The sequence below is a fragment of the Coregonus clupeaformis genome, chromosome 26 (genome assembly GCF_020615455.1).
Source record: "Coregonus clupeaformis isolate EN_2021a chromosome 26, ASM2061545v1, whole genome shotgun sequence".
Taxonomy (NCBI): Eukaryota; Metazoa; Chordata; class Actinopteri; order Salmoniformes; family Salmonidae; genus Coregonus; species Coregonus clupeaformis.
The window spans coordinates 39,813,454-39,830,785 of record NC_059217.1 but is presented as its reverse complement, the minus strand read 5'-3'; the positions used below and the strand labels follow the sequence as shown (position 1 = coordinate 39,830,785).

Here is a 17,332-nt window from a genome sequence, read left to right as displayed (position 1 = left end):
CACCTACATTTTTGTGACAGGATATTAAAAAAGCCCATGAAGATAAAGCTCATGATGATGTGAAAACCATCACATACACTTAATAGAAACCCTCCTCTTCTAGGGACCTTCACAAGACACATGGAGTGCTTCCCTCTCCACAAGACAGAAGTGTCTCAAACATTTAGCAGTAGCACCACAGAGAATACTACTACTGTTATGGACACGTCAATACACGTGGAAGCCACAAGATGCATCAACGCCTCCAGGATCGGTGTTCAGCAGCCCGACATTTCAGAGAAAGTAAAAGACAACAGAAGCTTACCTCCAGCCATGGCTGTCTTGCCTCCTGATGACACAGTCACAGCTGTGATGGCTATGACATACTTTGACGCCCCTGTCACAAGAGGATCAACCAATCAACAATCAGTCTAACACAAACTTTGAGCTTCTGTAGGTCTGGGTTGAGTTTCCCAAAAACATAACGATTGTCTTTAGCAATAAGAGCATCGTTCATCCGTTGCCTAAATTACCAGTAGACTTCAGATTATCTTAGTATAAAGATGATCATTATGTTTTTGTGAAAATCACCCCTGTTCTGTTATAATGTAATGTCAATAGGAAGGATAACATATTAGCAGAGTTGGGGTTGGACATGGAATTTGTCAAATTTCTCCATTAAATTCCTAAATTGACTGGGTAGAAGACGAAATTCACTAGACTGATGCTAGGTCTGTTTGTGTTGTCTTGCCAACTTCTAGTGTCATTGTCACAGCAAGCATTGCCAAGACAGCACAAACAGATCTGGGACCAGGGATGGACCTCAACCCTGGATGAGAGGGATGGTACCTGTCTTGTCTCTGTTGTCTTTGTCCTCCACAGGGATGTAGTAGAGGAAGCGTCCAGGGGGGTTCTCCATGGCCAGGCGGTACCACAGGGGGAAATGGTCCACGGTAAACAGGTTGTCCTTATCAGCTGGAGTCAGGAACGTCCTATAGAGCAGGAAGTAGTTCATAAGAGATAATTAAGAGCAAACTCCTGAGTCCTATTCATTAGTGCACATTGTAGCAAAACGTTTTGCAAATCAAAAACAAGGGTTTTTTATTGGACAAGTTCAGGTAGTGACTGCCTGTTTCTTTCATTTGGTTCCTAGTGAATACTTCCCTGCGCAAAGGACACAGGCTGTAATGGGCTAACTCTGTAGGGCTAATGTAGGCTGTAATGGGCTAACTCTGTAGGGCTAATGTAGGCTGTAATATGGGCTAACTCTGTAGGGCTAATGTAGGCTGTAATGGGCTAACTCTGGGGTAATGTGACTCACTTGGCAACCCTGGTCTCCATGCCAGTGTATCTGGTGAGCCGGATGAGGCCAGAGCGAGTTCCCAGGAACGCTGTCTCCACACCCGCCTCCATCCTGAACACACAAATACACAGATTGGTCTTTATTGCACTCAAACACACATCTGCACATGCGCTCACAAAACACACAACACACACACACACACACACACACACACACACACACACACACACACACACACACACACACACACACACACACACACACACACACACACACACACACACACACACACACACACACACACACACTAGCTAAGGAAATTAGTGAAAAAATGATAATTTTGTAGTCTTACCCAGATGCATTGAGCATGATGGCCTGCCAGTAGGATTCTAAGGGGGCTGTCACTACGGCATCAAACAGGGTCTGCTGCAGCAACACCTCATCACCTGGGACTCACAGACACTCAGTCAACATCAAACCTGATATCTGCCTGATATTATACTTGTTTATTTGTCTTAATAATCATCTTTATTATCCCCATTAGCTGATGCCCTCACAACCGCTAGTCTTCCTGGGGATCCACAACAAATACGTTAGGGTTAGGGTTAGGGTAACATCAGCGTTGGGGTTAGGGTTAGGGTAACATCAGCGTTAGGGTTAGGGTTAGGGTAACATCAGCGTTGGGGTTAGGGTTAGGGTAACATCAGCGTTGGGGTTAGGGTTAGGGTAACATCAGCGTTGGGGTCAGGGTTAGGGTAACATCAGCGTTGGGGTTAGGGTTAGGGTAACATCAGCGTTGGGGTTAGGGTTAGGGTAACATCAGCGTTAGGGTTAGGGTTAGGGTAACATCAGCGTTGGGGTTAGGGTTAGGGTAACATCAGCGTTGGGGTTAGGGTTAGGGTAACATCAGCGTTGGGGTTAGGGTTAGGGTAACATCAGCGTTAGGGTTAGGGTTAGGGTAACATCAGCGTTGTGGTTAGGGTTGAATAAATAGCATTGGGGTTGAATAAGTAGTTATTTATGGAGCAGGCTGTAGAGACAGTACTCACACTCCAGATCAGGCTCCTTCCCCTGCAGGTAGCGAATGACAGCCTGAAGCTGAGAGTATTTGCGGTGGTGTGGGTCAATGTCTGTCTCACAGTACGTCCTGAACGGAAAGACAATGGGGTTTTCACTCCATGAAGGGCCATTTAAGGCCAATAAAGTATTACAGTCCAACACTCTATCATTTAGAGTGTTACAGTTCAGTAAATGTATTTAGAGTATTACAGTCCAATACTCTATCATTTAAGCATTACAGTCAATACTTTATTTGTTAGTATTTATCCGTGCTTACCACTCATTGGATAGGGATAGATCAGGGGACGTCAGGTCATGCAGGCCTGAGGGGAGATTGGATGCAACCAGTAAATAAATCAGATTGTTCTGCAGTACATGAGTGGCAGAGATAGTGGCCAATGGCAGTAGAGAGGGGGACACTCACCCTCTTCCACAGAGACTGTCCCCATGAACATCAGCTGTCCGTGACCCCTTGTCAGCACCATACCAAAACTGCAGAGGGAAATACATTCAATGTGGAGTGAGTGACAATGTCGACTTTATTCAACCCAACCGGCCTATGACTACATACCACACTCGCTATCATAGCATCACCCTTACCTGAATGGGGTGTCGTTGATGGTTATGTAGAAATAGTCATTTGTTAAGAACAAAGGCCTTTTCTGTTGTGAAGAAAAAATGAGAATTGTGTTATGAGACAGTTGTTAGAATCAATATAGTGCCTCTAGACATCCAGGTTGAGTACCACAACTTTCAAATGTTCCGGCTTAACACGTCTGTACGTAACGGAACGTCAGTTTGGCATAGAGGAACTACGTCACTGCCTACGTCACTGCCTTACCCGCTTGAATAAAATACCAAATAGTAGCTAGCAAGATGGAGACCACAGAGGATATTTTTAATGAGTGCATTTTGCAAGTGGCTAGTTTACATCAACTACCTTCAATAAAACCACTGCAAAGGTTTTGCCTGCCTGGTTTCGAATCGCGACATTCTGTCATGTCTGCCTCATGATTTGTTGGGAGAGTTGTCTGTCTGAAGTGCACCCGCCCAGGATTTTTTTTCTTCCCTTATTGAAGTTGCCAAAAGAGCCAGTCATTGAAACCAGAATGTAGTCACTGCTGTTGCCTAGGGTCGGGTGTACGAGACTACTATTAATATTACATTTGACATAATGCATTGAGCCACATCTAATCCCCCCACACACAAGGTCCCACTCACTGCTTTGTCCACTGATGCTCTCACGTTTAAAGACAGAGTGCCCATCTCCCCTTTCACCATGGCTGTCCTTAGCTGGGAAGAACACACACATTAATGCACACAATCACTGTTGATCTTTTATTCAGTTACCTTACCAGCCCAATTACCCAACCAGCACTGTTAGAGCCCAGAACAATACATTCATATATATTCATACCTAGAATAGGAGTTCTACTGTATTGAAATAAATAGTAATTGCGTCTTTTTGTAGGTACGAACTCTGCCATGGCTCGTTGGACAAAGCCTATGGGGAAATGAATGGGTTTTTTGGAGAGTTTTTGGATAAACGGCGACAATAAGGTATGTGCTAAAGACAGGCTTAGGAGATCTTATACGTTTTTGTTCTATGACATAATATTGATCAGCTAACATCACTTTTTGTGAATTTTGAAGCATTTATGTAATCAAAACAAGCACATAAAGCACATAAATGCTTCATAATTCATAAAGATCATGTTAGTTGACTGATATAATAATAAAGAACAAAGCGTATAAGATCTCCTAAACTGGTGTTAACCTCATACCTTGTATTTGGCTTTTATCCAAAACCCATTCATTTCCCCCATAGGAATAGCTGAACGAACCAGAATTAGAAAATGCTAACTCATTTCCGTTTTTTGGGATTACAAGCTGGCGAGCTCTATTGAAGATATTCAGTGGGTTGTCGGTGAGTTATGTGATATGGTATGTAAATGTGCAATAATCATAGCAGGTAATGTTTGTGGGAAAATGTCAATTTTGGGGGGGCCCTCAATGGCATTTTGAAACCGTCCACCCCTGACTGTACATGTGTATTCAACGTTTTCCTCCTGTTTTTATACCCTGGCTCACTTATTCATTGTTTTTTGTTCATTGTAAAGCGCTGTAGAAGACCTATGTATTAATATTACTGTTACTACTATACTACTCACTCTCTCATATATGTAGTATTTTTACTGTTAATACTACACTACTCACAGTCTAATCTATGTATTAATATGACTGCTATACTACTCACTGTCTCATCTATGTAGTAGTATTACTGTTACTACTATTCCACTCACTGTCTCATCTATGTCCTCCCACTCCACCTCAGCCAGGTCCACACTGTTGTAGTTGGGCTTGGGCTTCAGCGTCTTACCGTCTTTATACTGTGGGGCAGGAGAGAAGAAGATGAGGAAGACAACATGGGTGAAAAGAATCAGGAAGAGGACAGACACAAGTTTCATATAGAACCTCAGCTGTCTGTCTGTAATGTGTGTGTTCTCTAGGTTGAGCCGATCACTTAGGACAACTGTGTTTGATGGACATCTCCATAACATGGTATCCTGACTCCAAAGGCTCCATCTCCATGGCAACTGGCTCCAAAAGAAACAAGTAGGCTTATTATTGACCATATAACATGTTTGTTTTCTATGATTGTGTTTTGCTTTGCGTGTATTGATGTGAATATTGATGTGTATGTTGATGTGTATATTGATGTGAATATTGATATGTATATTGATGTTAATATTGATGTGAATATTGATGTGTATATTGATGTGTATATTGATGTGAACATTGATGTGTATATTGATGTGTATATTGAAGTGTAATGGATGTGTATAGTGTATATTTAAGCAACAACGCACAAGGAGGTGTAGTATATACCACGGCTAAGGGCTGTTCTTAAGCACGACACAACACGGAGTGCCTGGACACATCCCTTAGCCGTGGTATATTGGCCATATACCACAAACCCCCGAGTTGCTTTATTGCTATTATAAACTGGTTACCAACATAATTAGAGCAGTAAAAATAAATGTTTTGTAACACCTGTGGTATATGGTCTGATATACCATGGATGTCAGCCAATCAACATTCAGGGGTCGAACCGCCCAGTTTATAATGATGTGTAATTTATGTTTATATTGATGTGTATAGTGTATATTGAAGTGTAATTGATGTGTATAGTATATATATTATATTATATATATATATATATATATATATTTTTAGGGTAGATCAGCTTTAATATTGCAGATAGATTGTAACTTCCATCAATGTAATTGTCTGCATCACTTCCAATCCCCCATATGTTTTTTTTCTCGCAAATATATATATATATATATATATATATATATATATATATATATATACACACAGTACATATACATACATACACATACATATACACATGCATACATATAAATACATCTACATACATATATATACATATCCTTAAAAAAATGTATATTTCCCTTTATTACTTTCCAACCCTACCACCCCTTCCCTAATTGGAGTTTACTAGTGAACAACAATGCTTAGGCCTCTACTTCCAGCTTATACGTATAGTGTATATTGATGTGTATATTGAAATGTAATTGATGTGTACAGTGTATATTGAAGTGTAATTGATATGTGTAGTATATATTGAAGTGTAATTGATGTGTATAGTGTATATTGATGTGTAATTGATGTGTATAGTGTATATTGATGTGTAATTGATGTGTATAGTATATATTGAAGTGTAATTGATGTGTATAGTGTATATTGAAATGTAATTGATGTGTACAGTGTATATTGAAGTGTAATTGATTTGTGTAGTATATATTGAAGTGTAATTGATGTGTATAGTGTATATTGATGTGTAATGGATGTGTATAGTGTATATTGATGTGTATAGTATATATTGAAGTGTAATTGATGTGTATAGTGTATATTGAAATGTAATTGATGTGTACAGTGTATATTGAAGTGTAATTGATTTGTGTAGTATATATTGAAGTGTAATTGATGTGTATAGTGTATATTGATGTGTAATTGATGTGTATTCAAGTGCATACAGGGCACATCTGTAAAAGAGACCTTGGTCTCAGCATAACTTTGGCACCCAGAATCACATTTTATGGTTGCCTGGGAGGGACAAGCTGAAGTTGCCCAATAAGAAAGGCTTGTTTACATTTTCTGTTGCAAAACATTTAGCTACGGTGCACACTAATGAATACAACCCTCCACTGTTCCGCTCAAGGTGTGAGCATAAGGCTGTCATATGAGACTCTATAACCATGTAATGAAATTATTCATGCTCTGTTCAATAACCAATCAGTGACTCCTCACAAAATCTGCAAATTGAACATTGAGATGGTCGTTAGGTTAGACTTTTTGAGCGTGGTCACTGACTGTTTGAGCGTGGTCACTGACAATGGAGCTGGGAAGAACACAAACAGATCTGGGACCAGGCTTCCTGAACCGGAATTTCCTCTGAGTAGACAAGCATTGATAAGTATTGTGGTTGAATGTGTTTTAATTAAATCAATCACCGTTGAGAGACCTCCCGACAAAGGTCTGCATACATACATTTACATTTTAGTCATTTAGCAGACACTCTTATCCAGAGCGACTTACAGTTAGTGAGTGCATAAATTTTTTCATACTGTCCCCCCGTGGGAATCGAACCCACAACCCTGGCGTTGCAAACGCCATGCTCTACCAACTGAGCTACACAGGTTGTAGAAGATACATCTGATGAGTCTGAGGACTGCAGACACTTTGAGGACTACTACTGCATCATCTGATCAGTCAAAGCAAGTCACACATTCCTGGAAGTTATTATTCTCAGGTAGTGGATGCACATATCTTTCTATCGCTATGAGGGCCAGAGTCACCTGAGAATTTAAAAACACAACGTGCCTTGCACCACCCTCCAAAATCCTAAACTCAACAGTATTGCATGCTCTTTCTACATCTCACACCATCTCAACATGACAACGGTCCAAGAGGAGCTTGATCTATCTGCCTGTTGTTGGTGGTACATCGCTGCAGGGAAAACATATTTCTGTCCTCCCCCTCCCCATCCCCCTCCTCCTCCTCCTCCTCCTCCTCCTCCTCCTCCTCTTACTCTCCTTCAGGTTTAAATGTGACTCACATGACAGTTGGTAAAACAGCAAAACTAAAAGATAGCATATCTTATTACAGGTATAAGTGTTCATGTGAGTGCTACAGTCCACTGGATATGTTTTGGGACAAGCATCCTATATGTGCTTTTAATAAGGTTACATGTTTGAAGTGTGTGTTCAAGTGAGTGCTTAAGATGCCTATTTGTTTGAGGATGTTGCAGAGTTGCTTATCTCATCTTATACTGCTCAGTGAAGTGTCTTTCGTTGTGATTGATCTTTTCCCACTGTTTTAGTATTTTATTTTTTGGTCTCAGAATTCTACAACATCAGATCTATATTATGTACTCTATAAATACAAATGGAAATAAAGCAACAGTGTAGAAGTGTGATAATTATTGTGTATTGGTTGAATGTAACAGTCCAGGCAGCCTGAAACAAACACTAAAAGTATATGAAAGATTTCAATTGAGATTTGAAACCAGGTCAGAGTAGTAGTAGTAGTAGTAGTAGTAGTAGTAGTAGTAGTAGTAGTAGTAGTAGTAGTAGTAGTAGTAGTAGTAGTAGTAGTAGTAGTAGTAGTAGTAGTAGTAGTAGTAGTAGTAGTTTTTACAGCGGTAGTAGTACTGGTGACTGCAGTCGTGACTATAGTATTACAAATAGGGACCGTTGTTGTATTAGTAGTGACTAGTGTTGCAAAATTCTGGTAACATTAAATAAATTCCCTGGTTTTCCAGAAATCCTGGATGGAGGATCACGGAAATCCTGATTTTTCCCTCCTGATTCCATGAATCCACCAACCGGGAGTTTGGGAAAACCACAGAATTGATTGAAAGTTCCCCGAATTTTGCAACCCTAGTAGTGACTATAGTCGGAAGCAGGCATAAGCTCTACAGCGGTTGGACTCACCAGAGGACGTAGGTCAGGGTGTGCCAGGATGTACCCATTGTTGGTGATGAGGAAGGCGTAACCATGGGGACCCAGCCTATATCTGGGAGCCAGCTTCATTACCTCCAGCAGGGGGATGTCAGAACCGACCACCCCCAGCAGGATCCCATGGCTCAGCTGGAGGAGAACGGGAGAGGAGGGTCTATAAGACTTCTAACGGCACAACAACTACAGTAACATGTCACTGCAACACTGCTGCACTGTGCACACAGTGAGCTGCTTGACCAGGTTCAAATATATACCACATACCTTTTATAGCTCTACATTACTACAGTTGTAACAGGCTCATGGGGAAGAAGAGTCTGGTGATTCAAAGAGACTACTACAATTCAAACTTCTAACTGTTATTACTTTGATTACCACCATGCCTATGTTTAATATAGATTTAAATCTAACAAAGGCTTTTAGTCCACTGACCGTCTCTTTCTTTTTGCTGAAGACAGGCATTGCCACGCTGGTCATGAGAAGTAAACTTTGAGCCTTTGTGGCGAAGAGCTGGAGGAAAAATTGCAGCGTTAGTACATATTTATGCATCACAAATCATCTTTTGTTTATCCTAAACCAAATCAAGCTGTTGGTTCTGGTACTGCTCCTACTTGTTAACGACTAATACCTGCAATTAAGAATCGCTACACTAGAGGGTGCCATACAACTGCAGTTGGTGATAGCCTATCGAAAGCTTGGGAGACCGCATTCACTATTACCACAAGGCCTAAACAGAAGAGGACCGCACTAAAAGGGCTTCCCTATCAGACAAGCTGTATTTCCCACAGTCTCTTTTTACCTCCTTCGTATTGGGTAGCTGTCAGTGTGAGTGAGTGAGGGTCAGGTCCGGTGATAGAGGTCAGGTGAGATGAGAGAATGAGCACAGTAACAGGACAGAAGACAAAAACAGGGAGGAGTCATGAACAACACAGATGCACAGAATGAATGAACTAATGAACTAATATCACTGACAACACACCATGACAATACAGTAGACAGCTGACTTTCAAACAGGACAGTGTGAGGTGACAAACATGAGGTTAAATGCAACAACAACACTTTGCCTTTGAAGCCAAAGAAAGTGCAGATTTGGTCCTGTAAGAAAAGGCAGAATGTACTACAGTTATTAGGCAAAGCACACACTGGGTATGTATAGCTGCCGTACTCACCACAGTGTCCATGTAAGCCTCGGTCCAGATGATGTCATGATTGTGATTGATGACCATTGGTCGGCTCAGGACATGAAGGTACTCCATGACATTCTCCTGCACGTCAGCCAGAGTGGAGATGTGTGTGTAATAACCCTTGTTGTTGCAGGCGATCCACTTGGTGTTGTCCGCGAAGGTCATCTCTCTGCCTATAAGGTAAGTGAAGAGGCGCACCTGAAAGAGACAGTATTGGAGACTGATATTCAATTCAATAAGTTCATTAAGTAAATACTGAACATAATAAACTGATAAGGCCGATAAGGTGATGTCCTCAAAATACCTAGCTGTTCTGGGGCAGTAGGGAAATAGAAGAACATAATAATTTACTTGTTGTGTATTGTTAGATATTGCACTGCTGGAGCTAGGAACACAAGCATTTCACTACACCCACAATAACATCTGCTAAATATGTGTATGCGACCAATCCAATTTTATTTTATTTTATTTGAATGTACCGTAAATAGGTATTACTGTAGGTCAAGTGGGTATGTACAGTGAGGGAAAAAAGTATTTGATCCCCTGCTGATTTTGTACGTTTGCCCACAGACAAAGACATGATCAGTCTATAATTTTAATGGTAGGTTTATTTGAACAGTGAGAGACAGAATAACAACAAAAATATCCAGAAAAATGAATGTCAAAAATGTTATAAATTGATTTGCATTTTAATGAGGGAAATAAGTATTTGACCCCTCTGCAAAACATGACTTAGTACTTGGTGGCAAAACCCTTGTTGTCAATCACAGAGGTCAGATGTTTCTTGTAGTTGGCCACCAGGTTTGCACACATCTCAGGAGGGATTTTGTTCCACTCCTCTTTGCAGATCTTCTCCAAGTCACTAAGGTTTTGAGGCTGACGTTTGGCAACTCGAACCTTCAGCTCCCTCCACAGATTTTCTATGGGATTAAGGTCTGGAGACTGGCTAGGCCATTCCAGGACCTTAATGTGCTTCTTCTTGAGCCACTCCTTTGTTGCCTTGGCCGTGTGTTTTGGGTCATTGTCATGCTGGAATACCCATCCACGACCCATTTTCAATGCCCTGGCTGAGGGAAGGAGGTTCTCACCCAAGATTTGACGGTACATGGCCCCGTCCATCGTCTCTTTGCTGCGGTGAAGTTGTCCTGTCCCCTTAGCAGAAAAACACCCCCAAAGCATAATGTTTCCACCTCCATGTTTGACGGTGGGGATGGTGTTCTTGAGGTCATAGGCAGCATTCCTCCTCCTCCAAACACGAGTTGAGTTGATGCCAAAGAACTCGATTTTGGTCTCATCTGACCACAACACTTTCACCCAGTTCTCCTCTGAATCATTCAGATGTTCATTGGCAAACTTCAGACGGGCCTTTATATGTGCTTTCTTGAGCAGGGGGACCTTGCGGGCGCTGCAGGATTTCAGTCCTTCACTGCGTAGTGTGTTACCAATTGTTTTCTTGGTGACTATGGTCCCAGCTGCCTTGAGATCATTGACAAGATCCTCCCGTGTAGTTCTGGGCTGATTCCTCACCGTTTTCATGATCATTGCAACTCCACGAGGTGAGATCTTGCATGGAGCCCCAGGCCGAGGGAGATTGACAGTTCTTTTGTGTTTCTTCCATTTGCGAATAATCGCACCAACTGTTGTCACCTTCTCACCAAGCTGCTTGGCGATGGTGTTGTAGCCCATTCCAGCCTTGTGTAGGTCTACAATCTTGTCCCTGACATCCTTGGAGAGATCTTTGGTCTTGGCCATGGTGGAGAGTTTGGAATCTGATTGATTGATTGCTTCTGTGGACAGGTGTCTTTTATACAGGTAACAAGCTAAGATTAGGAGCACTCCCTTTAAGAGTGTGCTCCTAATCTCAGCTCGTTACCTGTATAAAAGACACCTGGGAGCCAGAAATCTCTCTGATTGAGAGGGGGTCAAATACCTATTTCCCTCATTAAAATGAAAATCAATTTATAAAATGTTTTACATGCATTTTTCTGGATTTTTTTGTTGTTATTCTGTCTCTCACTGTTCAAATACACCTACCATTAAAATTATAGACTGATAATTTCTTTGTCAGTGGGCAAACGTACAAAATCAGCAGGGGATCAAATACTTTTTTCCCTCACTGTAGTTATTCATATAGAGTAAATAGTAGATTTGCCCTACAGTACCCTGCGATCAGGCCAGTTGAACTCTTCAAACACGTCTTTGAAGTCCTCCATGGCTCCATCTGTGATCAGCATGATGGCCTGGTTACACAGGCTGCCCTGGCCCTTGGTCGCAGCCTGGGAGGAAGCACCACACAGAGAAGGAATGAGACTGGGCCAACAGCAAGTGTGTGGAAGTATGTGTGTGTGTGTGTGTTGGAAGCAAACCTCGTTCAGGATTTTGAAGGATTCTTTCATGGCCTTTGCAACTTTTCCCTCTCCTTTCACATGAAGCTCAGCCACTAGCACCTTAAAATGCTAGAGCGAGAGAGAGAGAGGTGGAGCGAGAGAGAGAGAGAGAGAGGGGGGGAGGGAGAGAGAGGGAGAGAGAGAGAGAGAGAGAGAGAGAGAGAGAGAGAGAGAGAGAGAGAGAGAGAGAGAGAGAGAGAGAGAGAGAGAGAGAGAGAGAGAGAGAGAGAGAGAGAGAGAGAGAGAGAGAGAGAGAGAGAGAGAGAGATAGAGAAGAAAAGGGCAACCAGTGAAGAAAATACACCATTGATGTACTTTAACTATTTGCACATCATTATAACACTGTGTATAGACATAAATTACATTTGAAATGTCTATTCTTTTGGAACTTTTGTGAGTGTAATGTTTACTGTTAATTTTTTGTATTGTTTATTTCATTTTAGTTTATTATCTATTTCACTTGCTTTGGCAATGTAAACATGTTTCCCATGCCACTAAAGCCCTTAAATTGAAATCTGATTGAATTGAGAGAGCACCTTTTATGGTGAGAAAACAATGTGATGTACAGACAGATATGCAGCACAACACAGCATAGCACAGGACAGGACAGGACAGTGTAAGGTCAAATACACCAGTCCAGTTGACTGAATACCAAGAGGGTTTTTCATGGCCACTGTGACCTGGTTGCAGTCACTGGTTAATGGCTATAAAGCTCTTTGTGACAATTTTATTAAACACACTATTCCAATGGTATTTGATTGATTGAAAACTATAATGCAAATAAGGAGTTTCAAATGTGTAATGCTCCAGGTTTGTTTACTTAACACACCTGGCAACTATTTACCTTAACAACAGAGAGTCATCTAGGTCCTAAGGGTAACCAGAGTGTGAACCTCATTCCTGAGGTTTTACCCATCATGGTGCCAGAGGCATCCAGAATGTTCCTGAGAGGATCTGGTTGTGGGATATACTGTAGGAGCAGATGCTAGGTGGCTAAAACCAAACAGGAAAACATTTGTGGCTCTGCTCATAAATCACCCAGCGCAAGTTTACCGGCCAGTATGCTTGCCTCCCTGCCTCCCTGCACGCTAAAATTCTGCACGCTAAAATCGTGTCGATTGACTTATCAATACATTTTATGAATACATTACATTTCTATATCATATATGTAATTTTGTGTTCTACATATTGTAGTATACATATTTTTAAATGATTCCATCCCTGTCAGTCACACTCCATTACAGTCTCTCTCTACAGTAGGCTGATGGTTGTGAATGACAGCTGACCTGGCCTGCTCTCTGATCCACACTGGGCCAATACAGGAAGTAGGAACTATGCCAATAGGTGGAGCCAACTACTCCACACCTAGCTTAGCAGCATGACTGACAGCCAAGGTGGCCCTTCATGCTCCCACTCCATAGGGGTGTAATGTCATAACAGAACACTTTGAGTTGCTAGAGCCCTGCTGAGAGGTAAGGGCTCCGTGGCTTAGTGGCCACAGCTTACCTGAAGAAGATAATGGGCTTACCTCGCGGTTGTCCAAGTCAGCCTGCACCAGGGTGCCTTTGAAGCATGGCTCTACGTAGCGCACGTAGTCAGTGTACTGGGGGGAGAAAGGACGACAAGGCAGGGTTGGAGTTAGCACAGGTCTGTCAGGCTGTAGTCCTGTCAACAGTGTAACAGTGCTGCGATGTAACCGAGTAATGGTGTAACAGGTAATGTGTAAAGGTGTGATGATGCAATGGTGATGGCTTAGTCAACTAAAAACCAACTGAAGATGAGGGTGAATCTTTCACGTTTCAACACATGGAAATCACAAGACCCTGTGTTTGAGATGTCTTGTTCTGCTGGTGCTTAATGGCAGGAGGAGTGCTTGACTCACAGCGATGACATTGACAAAGTCGTTCTCCCCCAGTGTGTCCAGGATGGTGTTGATGGTGTGCTTGGCGATGGTCATCTTCAGACCCTTCATACTGCCGCTGATGTCCACCACGATAATAATGTCCTTTGGTGAGGTGGCAGCCTGGATATACCTGGGGGACAGGGGGAGAGAGATAGGACTGTAACATTATGGTGTACACTATGTGAGGATTCTCTACCTCTACTGTACTTGAGGCCCAAGCTTGTGTGGTACAGGGAGTAGAGTACGGCGCACTGCAGGACCGTAGGATGGAGCCCCCAGTCAACGGTTCTATCTCACTCTCTCATACTGCTTCGTGAAAATACTTTCCCCATATAATTCACAACCACTTGACATAACGATCCACATTAAATAAAAAAGCTGTGTAGGCCTAAAGCATAGGGCACTGTATAACATCCCAACCACAGTGCCCCTCCCTATGAATTTAGTTTCAAAACATGACAGATGCAAATGCGCACACACACACTCACACGCGCACACACATACAGTACATACGCGCACACACACACACACACACACCTACCTATTTGGTCTTTTTTATATCTACATGTACAGTGGGGAGAACAAGTATTTGATACACTGCCGAACTTTTCTATAGGATTGAGGTCAGGGCTTTGTGATGGCCACTCCAATACCTTGACTTTGTTGTCCTTAAGCCATTTTGCCACAACTTTGGAAGTATGCTTGGGGTTATTGTAGGCGGTCTCGTCATTGTTGGTAATCAAGCCTACTACTGTTGTGTCATCTGCAAACTTGATGATTGAGTTGGAGGTGTGCTTGGCCACGCAGTAAAGTACGTTCATCTCTAGGAGACAGAACGTGTCTCCTTCCTGAGCGGTATGATGGCTGCGTGGTCCCATGGTGTTTATACTTGTGTACTTAGTGGGGAGAACAAGTATTTGATACACTGCCGATTTTGCAGGTTTCCCTACTTGCAAAGCATGTAGAGGTCTGTAATTTTTATCATAGGTACACTTCAACTGTGAGAGACTGAATTCTAAAACAAAAATCCAGAAAATCACATTGTATGATTTTTAAGTAATTCATTTGCATTTTATTGCATGACATAAGTATTTGATCACCTACCACCCAGTAAGAATTCCAGGTCTCACAGACCTGTTAGTTTTTCTTTAAGAAACACTCCTGTTCTCCACTCATTACCTGTATTAACTGCACCTGTTTGAACTCGTTACCTGTATAAAAGACACCTGTCCACACACTCAATCAAACTGACTCCAACCTCTCAACAATGGCCAACACCAGAGAGCTGTGTAGGGACATCAGGGATAGAATTGTAGACCTGCACAAGGCTGGGATGGGCTACAGGACAATAGGCAAGCAGCTTGGTGAGAAGGCAACAACTGTTGGCACAATTATTAGAAAATGGAAGAAGTTCAAGATGACGGTCAATCAACCTCGGTCTGGGGCTCCATGCAAGATCTCACCTCGTGGGGCATCAATGATCATGAGGAAGGTGAGGGATCAGCCCAGAACTACACGGCAGGACCTGGTCAATGACCTGAAGAGAGCTGGGACCACAGTCTCAAAGAAAATCATTAGTAACACACTACGCCGTCATGGATTAAAATCCTGCAGCGCACGCAAGGTCCCCCTGCTCAAGCCAGCGCATGTCCAGGCCCGTCTGAAGTTTGCCAATGACCATCTGGATGATTCAGAGGAGGAATGGGAGAAGGTCATGTGGTCTGATGAGACAAAAATAGAGCTTTTTGGTCTAAACTCCACTCGCCGTGTTTGGAGGAAGAAGAAGGATGAGTACAACCCCAAGAACACCATCCCAACCGTGAAGCATGGAGGTGGAAACATCATTCTTTGGGGATGCTTTTCTACAAAGGGGACAGGACGACTGCACCGTATTGAGGGGAGGATGGATGGGGCCATGTATCGCGAGATCTTGGCCAACAACCTCCTTCCCTCAGTAAGAGCATTGAAGATGGGTCGTGGCTGGGTCTTCCAGCATGACAGCGACCCGAAACACACAGCCAGGGCAACTAAGGAGTGGCTCCGTAAGAAGCATCTCAAGGTCCTGGAGTGGCCTAGCCAGTCTCCAGACCTGAACCCAATAGAAAATCTTTGGAGGGAGCTTAAAGTCCTTATTGCCCAGCGACAGCCCTGAAACCTGAAGGATCTGGAGAAGGTCTGTATGGAGGAGTGGGCCAAAATCCCTGCTGCAGTGTGTGCAAACCTGGTCAAGACCTACAGGAAACGTATGATCTCTGTAATTGCAAACAAAGGTTTCTGTACCAAATATTAAGTTCTGTTTTTCTGATGTATCAAATACTTATGTCATGCAATAAAATGCAAATTAATTACTTTACAATCATACAATGTGATTTTCTAGATTTTTGTTTTAGATTCCGTCTCTCACAGTTGAAGTGTACCTATGATAACAATTACAGACCTCTACATGCTTTGTAAGTAGGTAAACCTGCAAAATCGGCAGTGTATCAAATACTTGTTCTCCCCACTGTATATAAACAGGGACATATGGCGCCCATGTGAACCCCACTGACCTGGGTATTGAGCTGTTGGTTAACCACTTAAGGAGCAGCTTAAAGTATTTCTATGGGATCCGATCAGACTGTCCTGGCCTGGCCTGCCTGTATCTCGCTGTGTTGCTGTGTTGCTGTATTCAGAGCCTTGGGTGCTATCCGTGCCGCTAATCTGAAACCCAGGGACAGCCCAGGTCCCAGGACACTCTCTAACTGAGTGGAGAGACAGGGAGGGCAGCCATATACTACCTAAACCTCATCAACACGGCTTGTTGAATACCTGGAAGCTGGAAGTGCTACTGATTGGCCAGTTGGGGTGATATCCTCCCTCTGGCCTAGGAAGACCCCACGGCCTAACAGAAGTGATAGGGGACTCATGCTGGACTCCACATGAGACGGTAAATCAAGGTCCTGACTCTCAGCTGTCATTAATTATATCATGGAACTTGTTGTTGGAGCAGGGTTGATAATCACAGTTTCCATCCCATTCTTTAAACTGCCAGCTCAAGGGTGGTGTGGGTGCATTACATGGCCAGGTCCTAGGACCTGCCACATTAGAGCAACATATCCACGGCACAATACACTCTCTTACCTCTGGCTAAGTAAATTAAAGTAGGGTGAATGCTGTAGTGAAGTCTTGTTCAATTTAAAAAGCCAAAAAAGTAAATAAATTTAAGCTTGCATATAGATGTCACATAAGCCTATACAGTCTTAAGGTATATCAGGTCACATAACATGTCTTAGTGCCTAACTCCTCCCCTTGTCACATTGATACCAGGAAGTGTCATACTCTTGTCAAGGTCGATGCCACCCAGAGGCTACTAGCAGAGCTAGTAGATTTACTAATAGCTTACCAGTTACGGTTCCTGCAGTCAAACGCAGCCACACCATTCGAATCTGGAGTCCATTTGATACCTGTATACAAAATACATTCACACCATC

General features: G+C 42.6%; 1 protein-coding gene across 4 annotated transcripts in view; it reads right to left on the bottom strand.

Moving 5' to 3' along the window:
* LOC121540575 (voltage-dependent calcium channel subunit alpha-2/delta-4) overlaps positions 1-17,332 on the bottom strand; it is a 73,117-nt gene that overhangs the window by 42,240 nt on the left and 13,545 nt on the right. For 3 of the 4 annotated variants that reach the window (XM_041849550.2, XM_041849553.2, XM_041849551.2), the window contains exons 7-25: positions 17,245-17,305; positions 13,842-13,992; positions 13,488-13,562; positions 11,939-12,028; positions 11,735-11,848; positions 9,558-9,770; positions 9,188-9,205; positions 8,821-8,898; positions 8,365-8,520; positions 4,645-4,731; positions 3,563-3,634; positions 2,942-3,003; positions 2,766-2,833; positions 2,619-2,664; positions 2,332-2,429; positions 1,635-1,728; positions 1,301-1,393; positions 829-971; positions 305-376 (exon numbers count right to left, since the gene is read on the bottom strand). In XM_041849550.2, coding sequence (XP_041705484.2) covers positions 305-376; positions 829-971; positions 1,301-1,393; positions 1,635-1,728; positions 2,332-2,429; positions 2,619-2,664; positions 2,766-2,833; positions 2,942-3,003; positions 3,563-3,634; positions 4,645-4,731; positions 8,365-8,520; positions 8,821-8,898; positions 9,188-9,205; positions 9,558-9,770; positions 11,735-11,848; positions 11,939-12,028; positions 13,488-13,562; positions 13,842-13,992; positions 17,245-17,305 — 1,791 coding nt within the window. The remainder of the gene's footprint in view (positions 1-304; positions 377-828; positions 972-1,300; positions 1,394-1,634; positions 1,729-2,331; positions 2,430-2,618; positions 2,665-2,765; positions 2,834-2,941; positions 3,004-3,562; positions 3,635-4,644; positions 4,732-8,364; positions 8,521-8,820; positions 8,899-9,187; positions 9,206-9,557; positions 9,771-11,734; positions 11,849-11,938; positions 12,029-13,487; positions 13,563-13,841; positions 13,993-17,244; positions 17,306-17,332) is intronic. The other variant, XM_041849552.2, reaches the window with a different exon arrangement.